At 49.4% G+C, this 21740-nt stretch overlaps 8 protein-coding genes across 8 annotated transcripts; 4 read left to right on the top strand and 4 right to left on the bottom strand.

Annotated features, from left to right (window-relative positions):
- The first annotated feature begins 772 nt into the window (after positions 1 to 772).
- Positions 773 to 3413, top strand: F5B22DRAFT_425426 (uncharacterized protein). Its single transcript, XM_047971701.1, has 8 exons — positions 773 to 1090; positions 1142 to 1302; positions 1370 to 1398; positions 1478 to 1492; positions 1610 to 1962; positions 2112 to 2495; positions 2627 to 2830; positions 2907 to 3413. Exons 1-8 carry the CDS (start codon positions 886 to 888, stop codon positions 3239 to 3241), a joined length of 1686 nt encoding a protein of 561 aa, XP_047827275.1. The 5' UTR covers positions 773 to 885; the 3' UTR covers positions 3242 to 3413.
- A 311-nt stretch (positions 3414 to 3724) lies between these two features.
- Positions 3725 to 4906, top strand: F5B22DRAFT_621577 (uncharacterized protein). The gene has a single exon (XM_047975904.1). The coding sequence runs from the start codon at positions 4326 to 4328 to the stop codon at positions 4809 to 4811; it is 486 nt and encodes a 161-aa protein (XP_047827276.1). The 5' UTR covers positions 3725 to 4325; the 3' UTR covers positions 4812 to 4906.
- A 576-nt stretch (positions 4907 to 5482) lies between these two features.
- On the bottom strand, positions 5483 to 11288 carry F5B22DRAFT_425921 (uncharacterized protein). The gene is made up of 4 exons (XM_047971703.1): positions 10922 to 11288; positions 5942 to 10767; positions 5641 to 5890; positions 5483 to 5592 (listed from the first exon to the last, which is right to left on the bottom strand). Exons 2-3 carry the CDS (start codon positions 10682 to 10684, stop codon positions 5714 to 5716), a joined length of 4920 nt encoding a protein of 1639 aa, XP_047827277.1. The 5' UTR covers positions 10685 to 10767; positions 10922 to 11288; the 3' UTR covers positions 5483 to 5592; positions 5641 to 5713.
- A 1777-nt stretch (positions 11289 to 13065) lies between these two features.
- On the top strand, positions 13066 to 13944 carry F5B22DRAFT_425975 (bladder cancer-related protein BC10-domain-containing protein). The gene is made up of 2 exons (XM_047971704.1): positions 13066 to 13178; positions 13269 to 13944. The coding sequence occupies exons 1-2, from the start codon at positions 13162 to 13164 to the stop codon at positions 13744 to 13746; spliced, it is 495 nt and encodes a 164-aa protein (XP_047827278.1). The 5' UTR covers positions 13066 to 13161; the 3' UTR covers positions 13747 to 13944.
- A 146-nt stretch (positions 13945 to 14090) lies between these two features.
- F5B22DRAFT_638838 (glycoside hydrolase family 5 protein) lies at positions 14091 to 15727 on the bottom strand (the record flags this gene model as incomplete). The annotated part of the gene is made up of 4 exons (XM_047977638.1): positions 14091 to 15007; positions 15133 to 15308; positions 15378 to 15468; positions 15538 to 15727. 4 exons carry the CDS (start codon positions 15725 to 15727, stop codon positions 14091 to 14093), a joined length of 1374 nt encoding a protein of 457 aa, XP_047827279.1.
- A 586-nt stretch (positions 15728 to 16313) lies between these two features.
- Positions 16314 to 18608, bottom strand: F5B22DRAFT_621594 (protein phosphatase 2C). The gene is made up of 3 exons (XM_047975905.1): positions 17844 to 18608; positions 16777 to 17787; positions 16314 to 16728 (listed from the first exon to the last, which is right to left on the bottom strand). The coding sequence occupies exons 1-3, from the start codon at positions 18488 to 18490 to the stop codon at positions 16614 to 16616; spliced, it is 1773 nt and encodes a 590-aa protein (XP_047827280.1). The 5' UTR covers positions 18491 to 18608; the 3' UTR covers positions 16314 to 16613.
- Positions 18609 to 19114: 506 nt separating this feature from the next.
- F5B22DRAFT_650169 (uncharacterized protein) lies at positions 19115 to 19972 on the top strand (the record flags this gene model as incomplete). The annotated part of the gene is made up of 3 exons (XM_047979273.1): positions 19115 to 19234; positions 19304 to 19510; positions 19622 to 19972. The coding sequence occupies 3 exons, from the start codon at positions 19115 to 19117 to the stop codon at positions 19970 to 19972; spliced, it is 678 nt and encodes a 225-aa protein (XP_047827281.1).
- A 56-nt stretch (positions 19973 to 20028) lies between these two features.
- F5B22DRAFT_426031 (uncharacterized protein) lies at positions 20029 to 21079 on the bottom strand. Its single transcript, XM_047971705.1, has one exon. It carries the CDS (start codon positions 20944 to 20946, stop codon positions 20179 to 20181), a length of 768 nt encoding a protein of 255 aa, XP_047827282.1. The 5' UTR covers positions 20947 to 21079; the 3' UTR covers positions 20029 to 20178.
- Between the last annotated feature and the right edge of the window lie 661 nt (positions 21080 to 21740).

The raw sequence follows: 21740 nt of genomic DNA on the forward strand, positions 1-21740 counted from the left end.
ACCGGTTCACTTAGAGATCATGCACAAAGTATTACGAATATCGAAGAGATGGTTGGCTGGCTGAAGCCCGGCGCTTGCCGCGGCTGCATGAAGCCTCGCATGCCCTGATGTACCTTGGCGTGTACATTTCGGCGACAACACGTAGTTCATAGGTACTGTAAGGATGTTTGGGGGCGCACTACATGAGCAGATATCGATAGTCCGGTCATTGAGTTCATGATCCGATCACCGCCTAGTCTTCTGGGCCGCGGGTTACTATCTGCCTGCCGCGTCACTTCTGGACCGGTCTGGTATGGAGCGCTGCAAGCGCAAAGGTCGAATTGGGTGGTTCGCCGATGCTTTAGTCTAGACTTGGCCAGCTGAGTATCCATCGTCCAGCCAGAATGAGCATAAAAGTAATCCAGTGCGTCCTTCAATGCAGCACCAAGCTTCTCAAGCTTCGCCAATGACAATGCGGCTGGCTGAGGTCTCACACCTCGAGACACCCCACGGCCGGGCCGTCTACTACGAAGTATGTGAGCTCTGGGGGTTTCTGGGTGCACAGCGCAACACCTTGTCTAGAGCGGGCGCCTATCAACGTGATGCCTTCTGCAGCCAGCCACCGGAACAGGAAAAGCAAATGGCAATAGTACGACGGCTAGGAGCAAAAAGAATATGACATGAACATCCGGGGTTACACGTGTACATGGAGGCGACAGACAGATCGTCGGGTTATAAGTTCGGTGACGACAGAAGGAAGGCCACGCAGATGGGCGGAGGAGAATGGGCGCATGAAATCAGTTGTCTTGTCTAGAGCATCACTGTTGTACCGTACAGATAGGTCGTGTTTAACACCCAAAGTCCAGCTCGTCCCTTCTCCTCCTTTCTTGTTTTTCAATCTTCCCGATGCCTTTCATTGACGATTCAAGCCGTCATACGAACGGGATGAATTCCGCTGCGCCCGCGGACGTGGTCCTCGAGCCGAAGAAACTGGTGTTATGCTTTGACGGAACTGGCAATACATTCAGCGGCTCCAATGCCGACACAAACGTCGTGAAGATCTTGAACAAGCTAGATCGTCATGCCCCTCGCCAGTTCCACTACTATCAAAGTGAGCCAGGCTTCTACAGAAATCTGGGCCCGAAACTAACAGAGCCAATAGCTGGTATTGGAACGTATGATATCAATGAGAAGTCGGTGAACAAGTCATGGTTTGGTGAGATGCGTAGCTCCATTGCCATGACTATCGACCAAGGCATTGGTAATACGTTCGACGCTCATGTGATGGCTGGGTATCGCTTCTTGATGAAATACTACGACACTGTAAGTTAAAATGTTAGTGGAATTGCGCGCCTATTGCTGATGGCTGACTTAAATTTCCTGGATGAAGGATGCCAAGATCTACATGTTCGGCTTCAGGTTAGTACTCGAGCACTTGCTATACCCCTTTTGATCTGTCTCGGGGAATCACATGCTAAAAAATACTTTTAAATTGCAGTCGAGGAGCTTTCACGTAAGTTGTATCACCTCTTATTATAACCTTATCAGCTTTGAGAACAATCCATATGTTGTCCTTAAGATTAGTTGTCAAATCAGATGGACGGCAGGAAGCTAAAGATTAATTTCATAGTGCCAAGTTCTTAGCCCGTATGGTCAACACTGTAGGACTGCTGTGCAAAGGCAATGAGGAAATGGTTCCTTTCGCCTATCGTCTCTATCAGCGCTATCTAGCAGGCGAGGTAGAAGACTTCACAGCTCAGCAACTAGCATGTTATGATGATGATTGTGCTTCTGAAAATACAGATGGAGCTAATCCCATGATGGACGATAACGAAGCAGGTGATCACTCACCTCATGGGCACAATTTTGAGCTTGCGCATAACGAGATCACTGCTTTCAGCAATACATTCTGCCGCAAGGAGATGGTAACTTTCATGTCCGATGACAAGGAGGTGACTGAAGAGAGGAATATCAAAGTGTACTGTACGTAACCACTGGTGTCATTTTCCCCCTGTTCTAGTTACGCCTGGAGGCCATATTTGCCTCCTAGGGGCACAATTGTGTCTCGGGAGTACGCAGGACTCCCCAAAACTTTTACCTGGAAGAGTAATTACTGATTCCAGCGGTTGCAGTCCTCGGTATCTGGGATTGCGTTAATTCAGTTGCACCCTTGGAGCGAAAGACGCCCGTTCCTGTGCCTGTCAAGGGGACTGCACGATATGTTCGGCATGCCGTCGCCGTCGACGAACGTCGAGTCAAGTTCAAGCCAGCCCTGCTAGCTCAAGACATACGGGCAACCGCCAAGAATGACGATGAAGACTTGAAGGAGGTTTGGTTCCCCGGATGTCATGGGGACGTAGGTGGAGGCTGGCCGGCTGTGGCTGGGCATCCTCTTGATACCAACGCCGACTCTGCCAAGTGGACTGTATGGCAGAAGATCAGAAACATTTTTACTACACGCAAGCCAACTGAGGCTACCAAAGATGTCCGAACCGACCCATTCCAGATGAGCGATAGTGAGTATTTCTTGCATTCAGTTCTTTCATCCGACAGAAATCAATTCAGAATTGCCAGAGGCGACTTCTAGATCTGATACACACACAAAGAGTTCGCTAGAGATGTCGATGATTGACCATAAATGTCGTAGTTCCGTTGGCATGGATGCTTCGTGAGCTAGAGCTCGTCGGTCAGAAGGATCCGGAAGCCGCCATTCAATTCTCAAAGAACTTGGGCGGCTTCAAACGTGCATTCCAAAAGAGAAAAAGGGAAGCCTTGACAGGCGTAATGCATGACTCCCTTAGTTTTGGATACGGGACGGGCTTCTTCAAGGTGTTATTGTGGAAATTCATGGGTAAGCCCTACATCTCTTCTCTCCCTCATCATCCCTACTGGCGAAATTCACGTGAACACTAACAATGTGTGAATAGAGGTGCTGCCTACCATTACAAGATGGGAGATGGAAAAGAACATGTGGGTCAATGTTCGCTTTCCTCTCAACAATGGCGCGCCGCGAGATATCCCGCCTGACGCCATTCTACACGAGTCGCTTATCTGGCGGCTGAAGAATAACCCAACGTACTCCCCCAAGAACAACAACGGCGGACACTCGCCGGCTTGCCTGAAGCATAAGGGGAATGTCGCAGCGTTCGACACGCTCGACGAGTCGAAGTCCGGCCCGGGTGCCTTCGGTATTGCCTCGCAAGTGACACCTGACCCCGACCATCAGGCATACATCTTCGCCAACCTACCTCAATCAGCATAATCACGCAAAGACCATGTATACGAGCGGTCTGCATGTGCGCATCATACTTATGTTACCTTGTACCACAATCTTGTATTGTCGGCGTTATCATTCCATTTTTTAGGAAATAATTTGTAAAGAGTATGCATTTATGATATCAGTCAAATAATGATGTGCAATTGAAGCGCCGAATACTCAAGTGTCTCGTTAGACCCGTGACATCCACGTATGTTGTGGATTGGTGTCCTTGAGTGTCATAAATATCAATTGTACCACTACGTAAGTACTACAGATATTGTGACATATGTCATGTAGTAACACCTTCGTATTTGAGGCGTATCAATTATGTTATATAGGAGTACAAGTCAGTCTGCCACGTACGTACGTGACCGCAGCATCACACGAACTACGCAGTTTCTCACACATAGGATATTTCGCTTCCACTTTACGTATCTGGCCACGACTACCTTACACGCAAGGCGGAATGGACCTAAAGAGAGCAGCTTGTGTCCAACTGAAAAGCTATTTCTTCTGTCTAAAAGGGCACGGTTTTCATGACTCCTTTATGCAGTATTCCAAGTGCAAAGCCTTTACTGGATTTCAGATAGTTACCGCCGAAGCTATTAGAACATGTTCACATAAGGATTGATGCAATATTTTGTCGCTCTGTCAAGTCCATTGCCCCTAATTAAAATTGTGATACCGGAATCGTAACGGCTACCGACGATGCTCAGAACAATAACTGCTCTAATTATTTGCTTCCTCTTTACCCCTGCCACCGACTGTGCTCCAATGGAACTCAGAGCAGTGCAAATAGCTGAATTAACCACTGGACACAAAGACGTTGCGGCCGAGATGGACGATATCTCTTATTGCGGTGGCTTAAACGATCCGACTATAACAACAAGTAAGCAACAGACCGTTTGAATCCAATTGACCATTCCAATGACCTGATATATTCCCAGCCGGCGATCGACCGGAGGGTCCCGGGTTTTGGATTACCAACCGTGATGACGTTCCAGAGGCGAAGTACTTTCTATATGAGAACAGCCGAGACAATCATCCATGGAAGTATCTCACAGTAAGTCTTTCCGCTGATGAACGCATGACAAATGTACCTAACCCGACGAAGATCGCCCCAGGAGCCACAGCGTTTGTATCGGTCTGCAGTACTTGGCAAGGGCGCATCGTTCGCGGTATCCCAGAGGTCAACTTAGACGGCGAGGTCCATAATCTCGGTACATGGTTCAAGTCAAGCGTCGCGCCGAACGGCTGGATGTGGGGAGACATTAGCTTTCTCGAAGGTTGCGATGGCGGAGGAAGCGTAGCTAGTACGGACGGCTCTGATGTCGTCCGCGAATGCTACGAAGATCTACTCGCTGGCGCGCCTTCTTCAGCTCTTGTTATGAAGGAAACGGGGACTAAAGTCCTTGCCAAGTTAGTTGGGGACGCGCCAAATCAGGCGGCCAAGGACTGGGAGGCGTCGAAGTGCAGCTCAGCTGAGGTATGGATCAATAGTAGCAACGATGGGCCTGTTATCAAGTCTACGAACGGGAGATTAGCTTTCACCTTCTTCAAAGGAATGGCCTAGTTAGGCGTAACGATGTTTGCCGAGACGAGTTAGCAGAGCATCAGCGTCTTTCGGCCAGGATGCCTATCAAATAATTATGAGAAGTTTCTCTAATCTTATTTGCTCATGTTGCAATTAATGTACCAGTAGTGGGGAATTTATTAGGGCTCATTGGTTATCAAAGTTACAATTCAAACGAATCACTATTTGTCAAAATTATCCTCGTGACAAACTACCGAATTTGAGAGTATAATCTGGGGAAGGTCGCTTATAGCCACACAGAATGCGCCCCTACTGTGTGAGTAGCTCTGAACTTTTACACCTTCTGACTTCGAGTACCTTAAGATGAGATGGTGGATTGGTTTAAAAAGATCACAGGGCTATTTCTTGATAGAATTACTGCTGGAATAAGAAATTATGATGGGCGCAAACCCTTGTTATTATTATTTTATTTACTCTACAGTACTCCTGATCGAACGCGCTCATTCAATCTACATGAAAATGGTTAGGTTTGTCGTAATCGTCGTTGCGTCCGATAGGACCACTCTAAACGAAATGTGCAAAATTTGTAAAATGTGCATGAAGTGAATGTTACAGGCTTTTTGAGAAAAGCAAATGCACTCAAGTCTCATCTAGGCAACTTGCACTGATGCCGTGGCTTGTGGTGTCATCTTGCCAGAAGATAGATGCTGATGACAAGGGTTGACGATTGTTCCTAAAGTGGTGACTTTTCAGCTTCGGTTGCTGACCCATGTGTGTAAATACGGGTACTTTTAATACGGTAGAAAGATGATTGGGTATCCTGTACGGCGTCAGACGAGAGAACCGCGATGTTCGCATTTTAACGTACCGAAAACAACCATGAATCGCCCTAGCCCTTTCCACTACCATGAGAACCAACATATTTCCCTTTGATCCACCAATTAGTACGTTGCGTTGCGCGCATAGCTCTGGATCCTCGTTGCTACGTGAGTCATATTGGATAGATGTGGGAGCATGGGATCTGTAGGGGCACGGCTGCTGATACGCATGAACAGTTTTTCCACGCGCTCAAGGACTGTAGCCATAATCTTCGGGACCACCTCACGCACGGCTGGGTCCTGTAGGGAGTCAATTTGGAAGTCATTGGTGGGAAACTGGGGGTTACAAACAGTGACATGGGGAAGGCTGCCGTAGAGACTATTTAGAACCAGCTCTACCCAGGTGACCCTTTCTCGAAGGTGTGGCCCGTCGAGCTGTTCAGCGAGAACCGAAGCAACGGAGAGAGAGACCAGAGCAGGCATATCTCGCACGATTTGTGGGTCAAATTTGACGATGTATTCGTCAAAGATATCATGCTGCCGAGGAAGTTGGATCCAGCGAATCAGCCCCGTCTCGAATTCGCCCCGTTCCATGAAAGGCGCAATACTCGAGATCAAATGCTGAAGTTCAGCATCTTTGGCATTAGAGTGATTACTGTTTGGGTATGGAACGAGCTGGTTACTATGGTTGCCATGGTTGCTGGAGGTTGCTGACGGGCTTCCATATGAAGCGGCCCGGTTTGATACTGGCTGTGTCGGCTGAGGCTGGGGTTGGGGGAGCTCGCGTTGCTGAGATATGCGGAGCTGCATTTGCACAAACTGTTCCTGAAACTGTGTTTGCGCTGCAGCCATCTCACCAACAGTGTCGGACAATTTGGACACGATAGCGGTGAGCTGGTCAATCTTTTGAGTGTCGACAATGTGGCGCTGTTCAAATTCCTGGATCTGTTCCGCTGTTCGACGCTGGACATCTTGGATTAACGAACGCGACGAAGCAACAGCCATATCGGTAAATATAGGTGTGATGCTGGAAACAAGCGTTTCACGGAACGACTCTTCCATGTCCAAGGCCACGTTGGCGGCGAGTCTCTCAGAAATGGACTTTGTCAGATCTGCCTTTTGCAGCGCATGGGTGACTGCATGAGGAAGTGTTTTTTGCAACTGGTTGTTAACCGAATGCGAAACCTTCCCACCGAGCTTGGAATCAATTTGGGTCTCAATGGTCTTCGTTATGAGATTGCTGAGATGGGGAACAACACTATCCTCGAACTGATCTGTGATTGTTCTGGAGAGAACAGCTTGAGTATTCTCATTAAGCACCGAGGATACAAGCTCCAGAAGTTCTTTTTGACTCTTTGCATACGAGTCCGAGCGATTGCGGAACTCAGATTCAACTTTGCCACGATGGTCCCTCAGTTCATGTGTAATGACTGCAGTTAATTTCTCACTGAGACCACTAGAGATTTGTCTCACAGCAGACTGAATTGATTCGGTCGACATCGTTGGTGGAACCGAAGGCGAACTAGTGGCTTTAAGCTCACTATTCTTCGAAGTTGGCATGGTGTCATTACGAGACACATTGTTGCTAGTGTTTGCCTGTGTATTTTCAACAGCAAGTTTCTCCGCCGCAGCAGCAGCGGCGGCAGCAGCCTTCTCCCGCTTCTTCCTAGCCTTCTTCTCAGACTTATCGAGTTGGTTAACAGGTGTCACAGGCGCTTCAGCCTCTTTGCGCTCAGCCTGTAAGTGAGATGCATTAGACTCGCCAGTTCGCTTATGGGTTTCTTGACCCGAGGTCGACGACGTAGTGTTTGATGCTGCGATTTCCTTAACGGCGGACCGGGTTGCAATCTTGATAGGTGCTGCTGGCTCATCTACAGTATGAGATTCGGGAACGATGGTGTTTGGCAGCTCCTTCAATTTTGAAATTTTGACAAGCCCAGCATCGGTGGCATCAACACCCAGAACAACCTTATTGTCCTTAGACCAACCCAAGTCGGCTTGCTTGATAGTCACAGCAGTAACACCTTTGGAGTGCATCGCATAAAGATCAAAGAGAGAAGGCTCTTCACTAGAGGACGAACAAGACGGGCTCTCTAAGATATCCAGACTTCGGAGCAACCCTTTATTGGCCAACGAGTACTCCCGTACACCACTAATGACGGCAGTGGAATCTGGCTCCGGAATAGACGAGTCCTTTGCGACTAACTTCTGGATGTAGTCGACTTGTGACAAACCCTTAATTGTGTATTTCGGTGCCGACAGATGTAGGAAGTATACTGAGTTGCGAGTTGGGTGTCCTACTACGATCATTCCTGTAGCGGGGTGGTACATGACGCTGCATACGGCATCTGACTCTTTGCTATGGGGCAGATTGAATTCTTGCACAGGTTTTCCAAGAGCAAGATCCCAGAGTTGAAGCGTGTGGTTCTGCTTCATACCGACGATCATATAACGTAAGGCACAACGCTTCTGGTAAGGTCGCTGCTTATCCAACAATAACACTGAGGTTGGCCACGCTTTCTCGCCTTCTGGCGTCGTATTGAGAGTCATCAGCGGCTCCTTGATCTCGAGTGATGTGTGGGCTGGCATAGGGAACCGAACATCAGAGTTCATATCGACTGCGGTAAGGTCTCGTACATCCCAGAATTTGACACGACCAGATTTGTCTAGGGAGACTATGGTCGTATCGTCCTGGCTAAAAGTGAAGTCTTTGCCCGCCTTCCCAGTATTGATCCGGAGAGCGCACTCCTTTGCAAGTCTTTCGGTATCAACAAGGCGATCATGACCAGGCTTGAATATGTTCTTTTGCATAACAACAGCGGGCCAGACAATGTTGATGGTTTTTCCGCGGCCAACAGCGAAATACTCTGGGTGGGTGGCGGAGGTTCTTGCGCGCGTTTTGAGAATACCACCAGGTGCATCACCTTCTTGCGTATTTGCCGGAGGGAGAGCAAACCCGTACTGTTCCGGATGAGACTCTTCGAGATGGTCTTTGCCCCCACCTCGAATCTGAATATAGTAGACGGTCCCACTAATACCAGTCCCAATAATCGATTCCTCAGGGGGGATATCGCCATCATCTGACGTATATGATACAGCCACATTGAACACACGATCCTTGGTATCTGTGAAGAGCTTTGCATCTTTTCCATCTTCTTGGCGAATCACGCGGAGGCCACCAGCTTTGGACATACCGTACGCTATATACGATTCAGTAGCAGCAACCAGGTTTCTATCGATCTGGTCAAACTCCTTCTTCAATCGTGCGATGTCTAGGATTACTTCGTCCCTGAATTGGGGCCGAGGTTCGTCGAACGAATCCTGCATGGTAATCGAGATCCATGGCTTCATGGGGAAGTTATAAACCTTTACAGGTGCGGGGGGTTCCTCAATGACCACAATCTCATCAGCCTCAGCGCTTTCCCAGCTATCGGCTACGGGGCCATGAGCAGTGTCCTCGACAATGTCACGAATGGTTTGTGCAACCTCTGGCGAGTAGTGTGTTTCAAGTACTTCGGCGTTTTCTTCCTTCTCGAGTTCTTTGCTGATATCCCTAGCCGCTTGCTCCGCTGATTCTTGAAATTCGGCGTCAGTCCTAGCATTCATCATTTCTTCAAGATCAGCCGCAATTTGCGCCTGTGCCTCATGTGCCTCCTGTGCCTCTGCTTCCTCTTGCTCGGCGCGTGCCAGAGCATCCCGAGCCTCAAGATCTGCCTTCTCAGCTAAGTCTGTGATGGCATCCAGAACAGTTTCTCTGTTTTGTTTATGATCGTCCTCCTGATCAGGCTCGTGTTCATAGAGAGGACCTGAGTGAGAGGCAGCGGCATATGGAGACTCACGACTTCGACCGGTATCAGAGGAATAACGCTCAGGTCGAGGTCTAGGCTCGGTATTAAGGACCGGGCTATGATAGGCTGACGATCGCTTATGGTCCGACACATTCCCAGGGGAAGAGATGGCACTAGCAGACGACTTCTGTATAATTTTAACAGTAGTAGCCGCTGGAAGCTCGGGTGGCAACGTAGTCACAGGTCCAGAGCTACCCGGAGTTGGTGACTTCGAAGCTTTGCCTTGAGATGAAGCTAATTCTTCAAAGGGATTGGTATAGTCGAATCTGCCGGACTTGTGAGGTGCCTCGTGATGGCTATGCTGAGAAGGCGGCGATTGATATTCATACTTCAACTGGGGCGATGGTATAAACTGCTGTGGCAGAGGAGTTGAATCGTGAGAGGCATTATCGAAGAGAGTGTGCCGGGGTGGATACTCTCTGTAGTGATCCGCCGACGAGTCATTGGCTGACTGAGGAGTCAATGTAGCTGGCTGGGATGATTCATTTGTGGATGGCTGATCATTTTGAGCAGGTTTGGGACGATGCAACAGATTAAGCAAGTATTCCTGAGTGTTGGCAGGAGGCGGACCGATATTCCACGAGTCGCGAGCATTGTTCTGTTGCTGGTGTTCTGCCCGGGGGCCTGGAACCTCAGGCTGCATGTTGCCCTTCATAAGGGTGGCAAGCAGGCCTTGAGGGTCAGCGGGTATGGGAACAGGTGCGTGTAGAGGAGGGGGATTACTGTTGGTATTAGGATGTGTTTGATGAGGCGAAGAGCCGTAGGACGGAGCATGAGTGCTACCAGCGGGTGAACCTTGCGAATGAGGCTGAGAACTTTGTCCATGCGCGCCACTGAACTTGAGCAGGTTCAGCAAGTTGGCACTCTGCTCGGCGCTCGAAGAATTGGGCGGCATGGTGCCAATGGGAGGCAAGCTGCCGATGACGCCGGGCGGGTGGTGGGAGTGAGGATGGCCAAAGCCCGTAGGCGGCGTTGGAGCAGCTGGAGGAGGGTAGTCGTCTAAACCGGTGACAGGCGATTCGTCACCACCTTGACCATAGTAGTCGTGCGGGTTGGTTGCTTGGTTGTAGCTGTGGAAGCGCGACAAGAGGTCGTGGGCGGCGGCAGAGACTGGCAGAGGATCCTCGTTGTTTTGCGTTTGTGCGTTTCGAGCGGCTTGCAAACGAGCATACATAGCCTGCAGATGGTGTTGGGAGGTGTGCTGGTCCTCGCCACTAGGTGGGTTCAGACTGTTGTAGCTCGCCATGTTGAGAATTGAGACGGCGAGCCGGCCCACTTGAAAGACCTGATGCGCACTACGGGGGCGTTGCGTGGATGGAGCTGTGCGACCTGACTTAGGTAGGTAAGTCGTGAGCTCAGTGTGAGACTAGTGGAGGTAGTGCAGGGGCAGCCGACGAAGCCGTCGACAACAACAGCAACAGCAACTACAACAATAACAACAACAGGACAAGAGGAAATTAGAGGAACGATGCGATGCACATACAATTAACCGCTCGCTAGGCGAGGGGATCTGGGTTTGATGGCGACCGTCGATGGTCACTATGAAGAAAGCGGAGTGGAAAAAAAAAAGGAAGAAGAGAAGGTCGGGAAGAAAAAAAGGTGACGGCTAATGGGGTGAAGCTCCGAGCCCAACGAAGAACTGAGCCGATCTGCGCGTGCGACTGGGAGAGTCTTGCTTCCAGCCTCGCCAAAATTGTCTGAATGGCCTGGGAGTGCTAGACAGCTGGCGCAACTTTTTCTTGCCAGGTACCTATTAACAGGGAGATCCGCACCTCTAGAGCGAAAACTCTAACAACCTAGGTAACCCTTCCGGGATTGTTAGCTAGGTAGGTACGCCTGGCTGCGGGTTACCGGCAGCTGTCAGGTGGTGGGAAGTGGCAGTGTCGGGTGTCGGGCCTATCCAGGACAATCAATAATGCAGGGAAAACCACAGAGATATCACAATCTGCTTGCTCGAACTGCACCAACACGCACCATAGGTCATAGGTGAGGACAACAAATGATAGCAGTTTAATAAGAAGGAAGGAGAGAAGGACGAAGGAGGGAGATGCGAGGTGGAAAAAGATAATTCTACTGGATTGCGGGCAGTGTACCACTACCACTACCACTCACTACCTACTCGCAAGTGCAGCGCGTGGTTGGTGGTTGGGGCGGTTCCATGCAAGTATGAGTTGGCGCAACCCGAAATAGGCGTGGTGTCAAGTGTTGAAAGTCGAATTACTTGCCTCAGGCCTACCTCCTCCTTGCCCTATCGACCGTCAACGCACCATTACTGGCACCATATTATAGTACCTAGTGCACCTACTCGTCTATATATACATGTATGTACCTACTGTACTTACTGCTGTCTCGGGAGCCAACCGGCGAACTGGGTTGCGTTACGTTGGCTCTATCTGGTCTGATCTGGCTATAAAGGTGCGGGCATGTGTAAGTACCTACATATATCATACCTACTTCGTAGATAGGTATATATATTGATATGATATTGACTATATACATATCTGTAGGTACCGTACTTGTGCCTACCGCACATATAGACTTGTTAGGCACCGAAGATTGAGAATCGAGGATTGAGAATTGCTTCAAGGTTGAGACGAGAGGCCTATCAAGCAATGGCCACTCTTAGATGTTCAGAACAGCTTTTGGGGTAGGTATGTCTAGACAGGTACACTCTCCATTCTGGAGTGGGACGAATGATGCCTTAGGCGCATGTGCATGTGAAGTGCAAGATCTAAGCAAGTACCTACATAGGTAGATGTACACGAGCTAAAGCCCGGTTACGAGTATCCTAAACCATATAAGCATACTATGTACACATCTTAAGCATACCTCTAGGTACGTGAGTAAGTAGGTAGGTGTCTAGGTAGCTATGTAGAGTAAATGCTGCCTGCTTGTAGCAATTATTTCATCTCCATAGGTATCTCTGTCCATAGGCAGGCTGTTGTACGTGTATTGTAGATATGCCGCAGATGTTATTATACCTGCCTTTATTTAGTGGTCCCTCAGTGCCCCTCCTCTTCTTCCTCTTCGGTAGCCGGTATCGAATACCTACGAAGTAATACATTAGGTAGTATGCACAGTCAATGTGGCCATTCCCCTTTCCGTACCACCCCCCTTGTATTTCCTGGTTTCATCAGGAAAAGGCTTTGTGTAGGTAGTCTTGACTTGATTGGGCTTGCATTCCTACACTGCCATCGCCTCCTTGGATAGTCCTGACTACCGCTGTGCCGGCTTTGCTTTTCAAATAATCTGGGGTGACGATAGGTAGCGCAAAACTTCGGTACCTAGGTACATAGCCGATCCTGTCTCCAGCCTGGCCTGCCTGCCTGAATGTGCCGCCTCAACTTCGAGGGCCAATCTTCGAATTGTACATGTCAATAGCAGCTTATCTATTGTGACTGCAACTGCTTCACAGCATTTACCTCTCCTTACATCGCGGCAAATCCGTGACAAATTCGTGACACTTCCCTTCGCTAGTCGACCGAGATCTCCTCTCCTCCTTATGATATATTTAGCGCCACGCCGTGTCATTGTTAATCTAATTCCTTCGCATCGGTGCCATCGTCAGCAATCGGCACTACGTCAATCGCCCTCAATCACTCCTTGAGCCATCCCGTCCTGTGAAGCGCCATACATCCTGTATATATTCATTCTCTATCCTGGGAGGGACCTAGTAAATCGAAAAACATTCAGCCAACCAGTTCGTCGCATCACAACGCCACCATGTTCTGTCTGAGGAGGTAAGTCTCTTTCACCGACATGCGACTCCTCTACCTCGTTCTTACACCACGGAGCATCCATCACCATGTTGACTGACAACGTCCGCGCAGCTGGATTCCACTCCTTTTCATCCCCGCGAACGCCTCGCCGGCTTTCATCTTCCTGTTCTTCGTCTGCACATACTTCTTAAACCGGCCCTGCGTATACTGTTCTATACTACTGCTCATCCTCTTTGTAACCTCATGCTACTGGTCCGATCGCTGTTTCTTCGAGTTCAGCAGCAACTGGTTCGCCCCACGGATTACTTCGACTGCTTTCGAGTCTTGGATCGACTCGCATTATCCTGCCAACGCCAGCACGACGACAGCCGCAGCGACCGTTGCCGCCGACCCCGCAACCTTCAACATTTTTGATAACTCTACTATGGAGTCGCTGAACACCACTGCCAGCGCCCTTGCCAGCATTGCCGCTGATGGGATTGCGCGCAAGAGGACCGAATGGACTGGCCTGGGTATTGAGTGGCTGAGGAGTCTGCTCGGCAAGAGGGAATGGAGGATTGAGTGCATGGATCTGAACATCAGACTCTGAATACGATTTGATAAGTGATGTGAGCAGCATATGACAGGTCACATTTGAGGCGGGGAAGGCCGCTCAACTGCATGCATCGGCGTTTCATTTTTTGGCATAGATTTGAGGCAGGAGCAATACATCTACGCCCTGTGTGTGTATGAGCCATTGTACGTTCAATATTAATATAGAATGAAAAGATAACACCTTAATTCTGCAGCATGTGTACAGTCCTTCATCATCGCAAACCTCAAAACTTAACGCACATAAAGCTCGTCAGCCAGCAGGTTCGAATGAAGGGGAAACCTCAGATTACTGGATCAAATACTGCGCTACCTACAACGTTTCCCCTCAATATAAATGCTTCAGCCCTTATATGTGATATTCATGCTCTGAATCCAAGGCTTCCAATATCCCTCAATAGTGCCAGGATCCCTCCAAGAATTCCAATCCGTACTCGTCAGTCCCCAAGTATCTACCAATCCCTGCGTGCCCTCGCGGATGCGGTAACTCCCAGCCAGCGCCCAAGTCATCCAACTCACGCCATGCTCGATCGTGAAATTCCTGACGCAATTCTGCAGAAGATCGTCGTACAAACTGCTATCCTGCGCATGTCCGAACTCGGAGAATAGCACAGGCGTAAGCCGCGTTGCCTCGGGACAGTCGCCCGTGAGGGCGCACCCGGCGGCGTTGGGCTCGATGCCGAGCGCGTTGAACCCGTTCCGGTATAAGCCTGCCTCGATGATATCGCACGTTCCCGTGTCGATGTCCTCGCTGCCGCTGTATAAATGCATTTCCCACACGAGCTTGTCTGCCCACGGGTGCGCGGAGAGGTCGAAGACCACGGGATCGCGCCTATATGCGTCGCGGATCGCGGTGCACTTGTAGCATGGAGCTGTGAGGAGATTCCTCCCTGCCGTGAGAGCCGACAGGTCTTGGTCGTACTGCATCCCGCTCCACGTGATGAGGAGATCGCTGTTAGCCGTGTGAATGGCGTCGGCGCCGGCCGTCATGTTACCCACGAGGGTAGCCCAATTATAGTAGAGATCGGTACGGTTCCAGCTCTCGCGGAGTTCATTCCGCAGGGACATTGAGACGATGTTTGGGTGTTGTTTGGCCCAGGTTGCGACGTATGAGAGTCCGCGGAGCCAGTTTGTAACGGGGAATGAGACGTCGTCAAACCAGGCGTTCCCATCTACATGACTGCAGCACCATTGCGCTTTGCCTACGTGCACGTCAGGGTGGATGAAGATGCCTTTCTTGAGTGCCGTGCGGGCGATGTCTGGTCGGAGATCTAACATTAGTAACAGCGAGTCTGCTAAACCAAGGTGAAGGTCTAATGCGTTGGGAACCTTTGCCACTACGATATAACAAAATGGAAGTGGGAGAGGCCTCCTGTATACTGACCTGACCAGATCTCAAACCGCGTGGTTTTAACAGTCCACCTAGGATTCTTCGATACGATAGCCTTTGCAACCCTTGTCCCATTCGTTGAGCCCAAGGCAGCTATCAGCGCATCAATCATGGGGACGTCATGTCCCTCGCGATCGTATATCTCGTCAATCATCTGAATGGCATAGCCCCTTCACAGCATATAAGTATAACCTATATATATAGAGGCCCACGATCTTGGGCAACAAGAAAGAGCTTACATGCGGATGTAATTAAACCCAACACTAGCTACATCGTCGAGGATGTCGCCAGCTGATTTCCACTCCAAGCCCTCTGGAATCATTGTCTCGCCTTTCACATGTTAGCTCCAGGCTCTGAATCTTGACTGATCCTAGGTGGATGTACACGAGGTCTACTCACCACTCATAGGCCAATTAACTCCCGCCCAAGTCACAACATCTCCGCGATTATTAACTACGTGCCGCCCCTTTGTATTAAACGGTGCGTATGGCCATTGCCGCGACGAATGCTGCTCGATACTTGGTGCAGGCGTTGCAGACGTCAAGGAAAGCCCCGAGAGGAATGTACATATGAGAGTAAGGAGCCTCATATTCATATTTCGTAAGCCCAACGACATGTTCAATGTCAAGTTCGAGGGGCTTTAATCAAACGTCTGATTGAAGGTCCAGGGTTTATATACTCCTCACCTATCGAGCTAGATATGCGCTCCCCATTACCACTATCACTCACTTAGAGGTATTCCTTGTTTTTAACAAGACTGATCCCTCACCGAGATTCTCGGTGCCACTAATAAGCCGAGAGTAACTTACCTCTCAAACATAATGACATATAAGCCAGGATCGGCCTCATATCTTCTCCTCATATCATGAGAAGGGTTAGACCGAGGGCCAAAGACAAGAGTAAGGCCCGCTTCACGACATGTCTGTAAATGCGCTCCAATCGGCTGCGTCTGGCAGGAACATGAGATCCGCAGAGGCCGGGGCAAGACATGGTGGTGGGTTGGGGTAACACTCGGGCGAGTTATTAAGTAGCCTTACCAGAGCTCAGGAATTCAGTCGCCTCCATCGTACAAACCTGGCACGATGTTCCCACACATCCAAATGCACTCCGCAATCTTCAGCGGGGTAGACTTGGCAGGAAAAAGTGGTGGAGATTCATACATAAATAATTTGGACGTTAAAAGGGGCGAATACATTGCAAGTAAGATTCTCAGGTTATCGAGTGAGGATGAAGGCTGTCTAGCTGCATCATGCTGAAATGTAATTGATTGTGAATTCAATATCTTTTACTTCGTTTTCGTATGCGAGGACACCAATGTGATGCCAATAAGGAATACAAGCTTCGATATGAACCAAAGACGCCGCGCTCAGCTATTTCTATCACACACAACATACAATATACAATGCTCTTTTCTACCAAAACGTCATTCCCTCTTCTATATGGTGTAACGCTTGGATTTCTCCAAGTTATAAGATTTATAATTTAGGCTGGATAGGCGATGGTGGAATGTTTGACGCTTCCTGGTTAATAGTAACCTCACCTGTTCTCTGGCCATTGCCGAAAAAGATGACCTGGACGGTTAAATCATCCCTAGCACAGTGTTAGTGCACATAGATAAACATAGTCAACTTAGCTTACCTATATCTCCTAGAGAATGGTGACACGAGCGTCAGCAAAGCGCAGACTTGCTCTTCGTTCTTCCCGCCAAGCGCATTGCGGATGAGATGTGTTGCAACATTCTTATCTTTAACGACAAATCTTCCCTTGTCATCTGGTGAGATACCCCATTGGCCTAAGCGAACGGGTGTTTTCTGACCATCGGGCCCTTCTTGCTGTTTGGCCTCTACGGGTAGAGCCTGGCTGGAGCCAAATATTTTAGACCATACTGACCCAAGCTGGGAAGGAGACTGTTCCGCAGCTTGCGACTCGATCCATTTACCAACAAGTCCGACAACTTCCTCGTTTGTCAACATTTCCCAAAGCCCGTCCGTAGCCATCACCAGAAAATCACCCTTGTCAGGCTGGATTTTAGTTGTAGTCACTACAGGTTCAGCTGTCACATAAGGTGGCGTTTTCAAATGTGGTGAGGTGTGTCGAGCAAAAAAGGAAGCGCGAAGTCGTTCAGAAATATCCCTACTCCACTTGTAGCTCGCATCGCCGAAAGCTCTCGTGGGCTCTAAGCCACCGAGGACTCGACCATTATGGACAACACGAGTTTCGCCAGGGTGGGCTTTGCGAAGGCGGGCTGCCTCATTCGGGTTACTTCCAGTCTGGTCTTCAGAGAGGGCCGTAGCGGTCCATTTACCAGAACTGCTCCGTCGACCAAGTACAGCTCGGGAGTCGCCTGTACAGGCAACTCTTAGAGTTTTCGAGCTGCTGTCATAGAACGAGAGCAGAGCACACGACCCCGAAAGAGCCGGTCCGAGCAGCTCAGCTGCAACTCTCTTGGAGTTAGACTTTAAGACTTTCTCCACACTATCATGGACAATATCATTGTCTAAACGGGTAAATCCAGCTTTCATGGCAGCATCAATAGCTTCAGGCGACGGCGCCGTGCCCAACGTTTCGGCAGCCTTATACGTAGTATTTAATTCCCGGCCAACATAGTTTATTAATGTCTGCCTTAGCTTTGCTGATGTGGTCCATCCCCTGAGTGCATTGTTAGCTTAACCTGAGCAAGGATCGGTAAAAAGGCTGAAACCTACGCATGGCCGTCAAAGACGCCCCAAAACATCCAATCATTGCTGGATTTTTCCTTTTCTGAACCCACTTCCACAATCCTTTCAGCGTGGTCATCTTCGATGGGGTTGTTACTTGCTAGCTGAACTATGTCATATCGCAAGACGCCTTGTCCCCTGTTGACGAGAAAAGAAGCCTCGTTCTGTCGCAACTTTTCGGTCGCTTGGTCGGGTGTTAGCATCTCCAAGACGTTTCTCCCACTTCCGTCGACGTTTTTGGAAATAGGGCCTTCGCCAACGAAAGTGCCGGTATGTAGCTCATCGGCACCCACAACAAGAACGTTTCGAGTGGGCGTGGCGTCGCTCGCGAGCCTTGTGGGTGTGGTGGAGAGCGCCCTTCCGAAAGTCTGGTCTAATGTATTGTTTCCCTTGTATGTGTACCAGGCGCCATACCCCACGAGGCTCGACAACAGCGCAACGGAAACGCGACGGATATACATGGATGATCGAAGCGGCTCGCCTAGAACATAGTTGGAGCGGGAGGAAGAGAGCCGAGTTAGGGTAAGGTTGGGATGCTGAGACAAGAGAAAACGTCGCGGTCGGCCAGCGCGAGGAAGACTGCGGGCCGTGTGTTGACAAGTCGTCCGAAGAGATCTAACGGCAGCGCGACGCATTGGGAAGTGTGTTCGCTTGCCAGTAACGAGCAAGCATCTGCACTTGATCGCGTGATCGTGATGATGGTGGAATAAAGGAAGTGGAAGAGAATGACAGGGATGTGTAAGTAACACTACCTGCTGTAGGTAGGATCTTGGAAGGGTCGAGACGCCCGCTTAGCGTATTTGTAGATTGGCACAGGCGTGGGGGAGGGGTTTGCATGGTACCTGTAGGCTGTAGGTGTAGGTGTAGGTATAGGTACCTACCTCCAGTGGTACAGTTTAAGTGGTGTAGATGCCGAATTTACAGGTGCTTTAGGCATGTCCACATTCAAATGATCGATGCACATGCGTATAGGTAGGTAGGTAACAACCTCTCATCAAGCTTGAATCCAACCGTGGGCTTTCCCCCCAAATGATATAGGCTTTTACAAGACAATTCTTCTCAGGGTAGTGTCATATCAAAAGGAGAAAAGAAGACGGTATCTCTACGGAGTCTCGTTCGAGGCTACTTACCAGACATTAAACAGCAAACCTCAATCATACCCCTTCTGGGTGCTCTGATGTCAAATATCACCTGAGATACTATCTCAATACTGCCTTCGCCCTATCTAGATCGGAGAAAGCCTTAACCAATAAATCAACATGACAGCACCGGAAGCCTCACAGAGGGTGGCCGACATCCAGCGGCGAGCGGCTGAAGACCCTGAGGTTGCATTTAAAGCTTTTGACACATACCCTTGGCAGGCTGATCTACTATTTAATGTAAGTAGATTTCATGCGGACGACCTCTTATCAAACCTCTCGAAATGTGCATTAAAATGGGGATAAAAGCGCAAGTTGACGGCTGCTCTATATGCCGTGGAGCCAGAGGCCTCACAGCTGGCCGAGATCGCACTTCAGACTCGTATCGAGAGATTCGCGGAGCGTATAAAGGTCCAAATAGAGAAAGACGCATATAAACAGTGGCTTTCCAAGTCAGGAAATCTGCAGCCTCGGATTTTCTCAAATCAAACCCTAGCACAAGAAGCGGAAGGAAACGTAAGGCATTCATCCCCATTCTCATGTGTCTCATCTCTCACATTCTTTCATTTTTATGTATACGCCTATATACTCCTTCGTTATTTATGTGCATTGCTAAGCCAAGGTCAGGTACCGCCAGAGCAAAGAAGACTCGCTATCCTTCATGCCGAACTCGGATATCCTCCATACCCAGAGGCGGTAGATCCCTCGGTCCCTAGCTGGCAGCGTCAAGCGCCCAAGACCGAATTATTCGTCCCAAGGACCGCGCTGCCTTCCGATCCGAGCGGGGAGGCGACGCCATACCCTAAGAAATTCGAGGAGATCGTCAAGTTCCTACAGACGGGGCAGGCAGTTCCGGGCATCCGCGAGATCCCAGACACTGTCATCGAAGATCCATCAATTTCAACTCACGGCGCTATGCAGGCGCCGTTGAAACCGTGGGAAAGGAAAAATGCAGCTGCCGCTCCAAATACGGAATAAACCTTTAATAATACTTCTGGCTATAGAACAGTCCCAAAGTCAACAGCCAGTAACCAGAGTATCCATAGCAGTAAATGGTATAACCCGCCGATTAATTCTCATGTACCGGCTTTAATGCTCTTTCTAGTGGTGGTTGGCCGGCTATGGTGTTTGTGTAGTTGGTGTATTCAGGATAATAGCCCACGTGGACAGTTTATGGTGATTATTCATTGTTCGTCTATATCCATCTTATCACTGCCAAGTGAGTTGTTGCGCATCCCCATAGGAGCCTCCGGCGCAGAGGGAGTTTGCATATATGTAGCTGATTCGTTTGCGGCTTTTGGGAAATTGCCCTCCTTCAATTGGCGCTCAAGCTTAGCTCTGCGCTCGTCTTTCTCTTTCTGAACAACTCCTCTGTGTCCTTCGAGCTGATCGTCCCATCCCCATTTCACAAGGTTGAGCACATGCGTCAGCGCTTCGGAACGGGGCGTCTGTCGCTCATCCACGGCCGTCCTGAACATAGCACTACGCAGTGTGGCGAGGTCCGTATATTCCGGGTCGTGAGGCCCTCTAGGCCGCGGGGGAAGTTGTGGGCGCGAGCCCTCGCGGCCGCTCGCAGCATCTTGGCTAGCCTCTCGTAATATCTTGAGTACATCCTCCGAGTCCTGTTCGAGAAGCCTCTCCTCAAGAAGCAGGTCGTTACCCGTCCTATTGAGCGGTTCCTTGACCGTTTGCTGGCTGGTGCTATTCTCCGCAACGCGCCGGACGCGTTCGGCTTCTCTCTGCAGCATAAGAATCATGTTGTTCTCGACGCGTGTGGCGTGCCAGTCGAGTGTGTCTAACCCGGCATCAAGGCGGGCTGTGGGATCATCTGATAGCGGCGGCGGCGTTTTGGTGAAGTCTCTATCAGTTGGAACAAATATTGATGGAGCAATGGTCGTCAAACGAGGTATTTCCTCTGCGCCATCTTGGCTAGGTATGCTGTAGGCAGCCATAATTCAGTCCTTGTTCTTAATTTGCGGTTGATGTAAATATAGTAGACCACTCCAATGTAGGCAGGTTATAAAGTCCTTTGCTGTATACCAAAATGGGGTATGATGATGCCGGCCAAGCTTGGTTCATTATGTACGAAGCCGTTGGAGACGTGTTAAAAGTGACAGCTCTTCGCGATTTATGCTATCGTGGATTGATGTTGCTGGGCGTAGTGAAGCATGTAATGACAGCATGGCCTATAGAATGACATGGGTTGTTAATTGGAGTGATGTCCCATTCACTCACCCATTCTGTAATTATCGATAAGTTGAGAGCCGTCGAAAAAAATATACCCATTCAACACAATGACAGAGCACAGTATAATATACATGTCAATTTACTAGGTAGTCTGGGATATCTGTTGTATTGCTATGTATTTGAGGTCCATGTTCCGGTTAGGTACCAAAGATACCTCTCTCATGGACCACGCATGAACCATTCATGAACAACCCCAGTGCACGCCACTTCTCGACAGTCCAGTCCAAAAGGTCAATAACCATTCTTTTTAGGTTAAGAAGAAGAGATTGAGCCATCTTTCTACCATTTTAGCGATGCCAACCAAAAGGGCAATGCATGGAGAACCAGAAGGAAGTTAAGCCGAAACACGAGGCAATATTTCAGTATATTTCATTATCATTGTACAGGAGAAAAGATCCAATAGGTTATATGCTGGGTCTATTGAGCCTCCCCAATAACAGCTATATTCAATGCAGAGCGTAGCCGCATGGGCAAAATGCTTCAAGCTAAGAAGCAGTAC

This window comes from Xylaria bambusicola, assembly GCF_022495145.1.
Source record: "Xylaria bambusicola strain CBS 139988 unplaced genomic scaffold F5B22scaffold_50, whole genome shotgun sequence".
In the NCBI taxonomy this organism is placed as follows: domain Eukaryota; kingdom Fungi; phylum Ascomycota; class Sordariomycetes; order Xylariales; family Xylariaceae; genus Xylaria; species Xylaria bambusicola.

Excerpts from the sequence above, each read along its gene's own strand:
- F5B22DRAFT_621594 (XM_047975905.1), bottom strand. The coding sequence starts at position 18,490 with ATGCGTCGCGCTGCCGTTAGATCTCTTCGGACGACTTGTCAACACACG. Across the intron at positions 17,788-17,843 it reads GGCGTCTTTGACGGCCATGC|GGGATGGACCACATCAGCAA; the intron begins GTAGGTTTCAGC and ends CAATGCACTCAG. Across the intron at positions 16,729-16,776 it reads CCATTCTCTAGGAGATATAG|GGATGATTTAACCGTCCAGG; the intron begins GTAAGCTAAGTT and ends ACACTGTGCTAG.
- F5B22DRAFT_425426 (XM_047971701.1), top strand. The coding sequence starts at position 886 with ATGCCTTTCATTGACGATTCAAGCCGTCATACGAACGGGATGAATTCC. Across the intron at positions 1,091-1,141 it reads CCAGTTCCACTACTATCAAA|CTGGTATTGGAACGTATGAT; the intron begins GTGAGCCAGGCT and ends CAGAGCCAATAG. Across the intron at positions 1,303-1,369 it reads TGATGAAATACTACGACACT|GATGCCAAGATCTACATGTT; the intron begins GTAAGTTAAAAT and ends TCCTGGATGAAG.
- F5B22DRAFT_425921 (XM_047971703.1), bottom strand. The coding sequence starts at position 10,684 with ATGGCGAGCTACAACAGTCTGAACCCACCTAGTGGCGAGGACCAGCAC. Across the intron at positions 5,891-5,941 it reads GCAGCCTTCCCCATGTCACT|GACCCAGCCGTGCGTGAGGT; the intron begins GTTTGTAACCCC and ends GACTCCCTACAG.
- F5B22DRAFT_426031 (XM_047971705.1), bottom strand. The coding sequence starts at position 20,946 with ATGGCTGCCTACAGCATACCTAGCCAAGATGGCGCAGAGGAAATACCT.
- F5B22DRAFT_621577 (XM_047975904.1), top strand. The coding sequence starts at position 4,326 with ATGACAAATGTACCTAACCCGACGAAGATCGCCCCAGGAGCCACAGCG.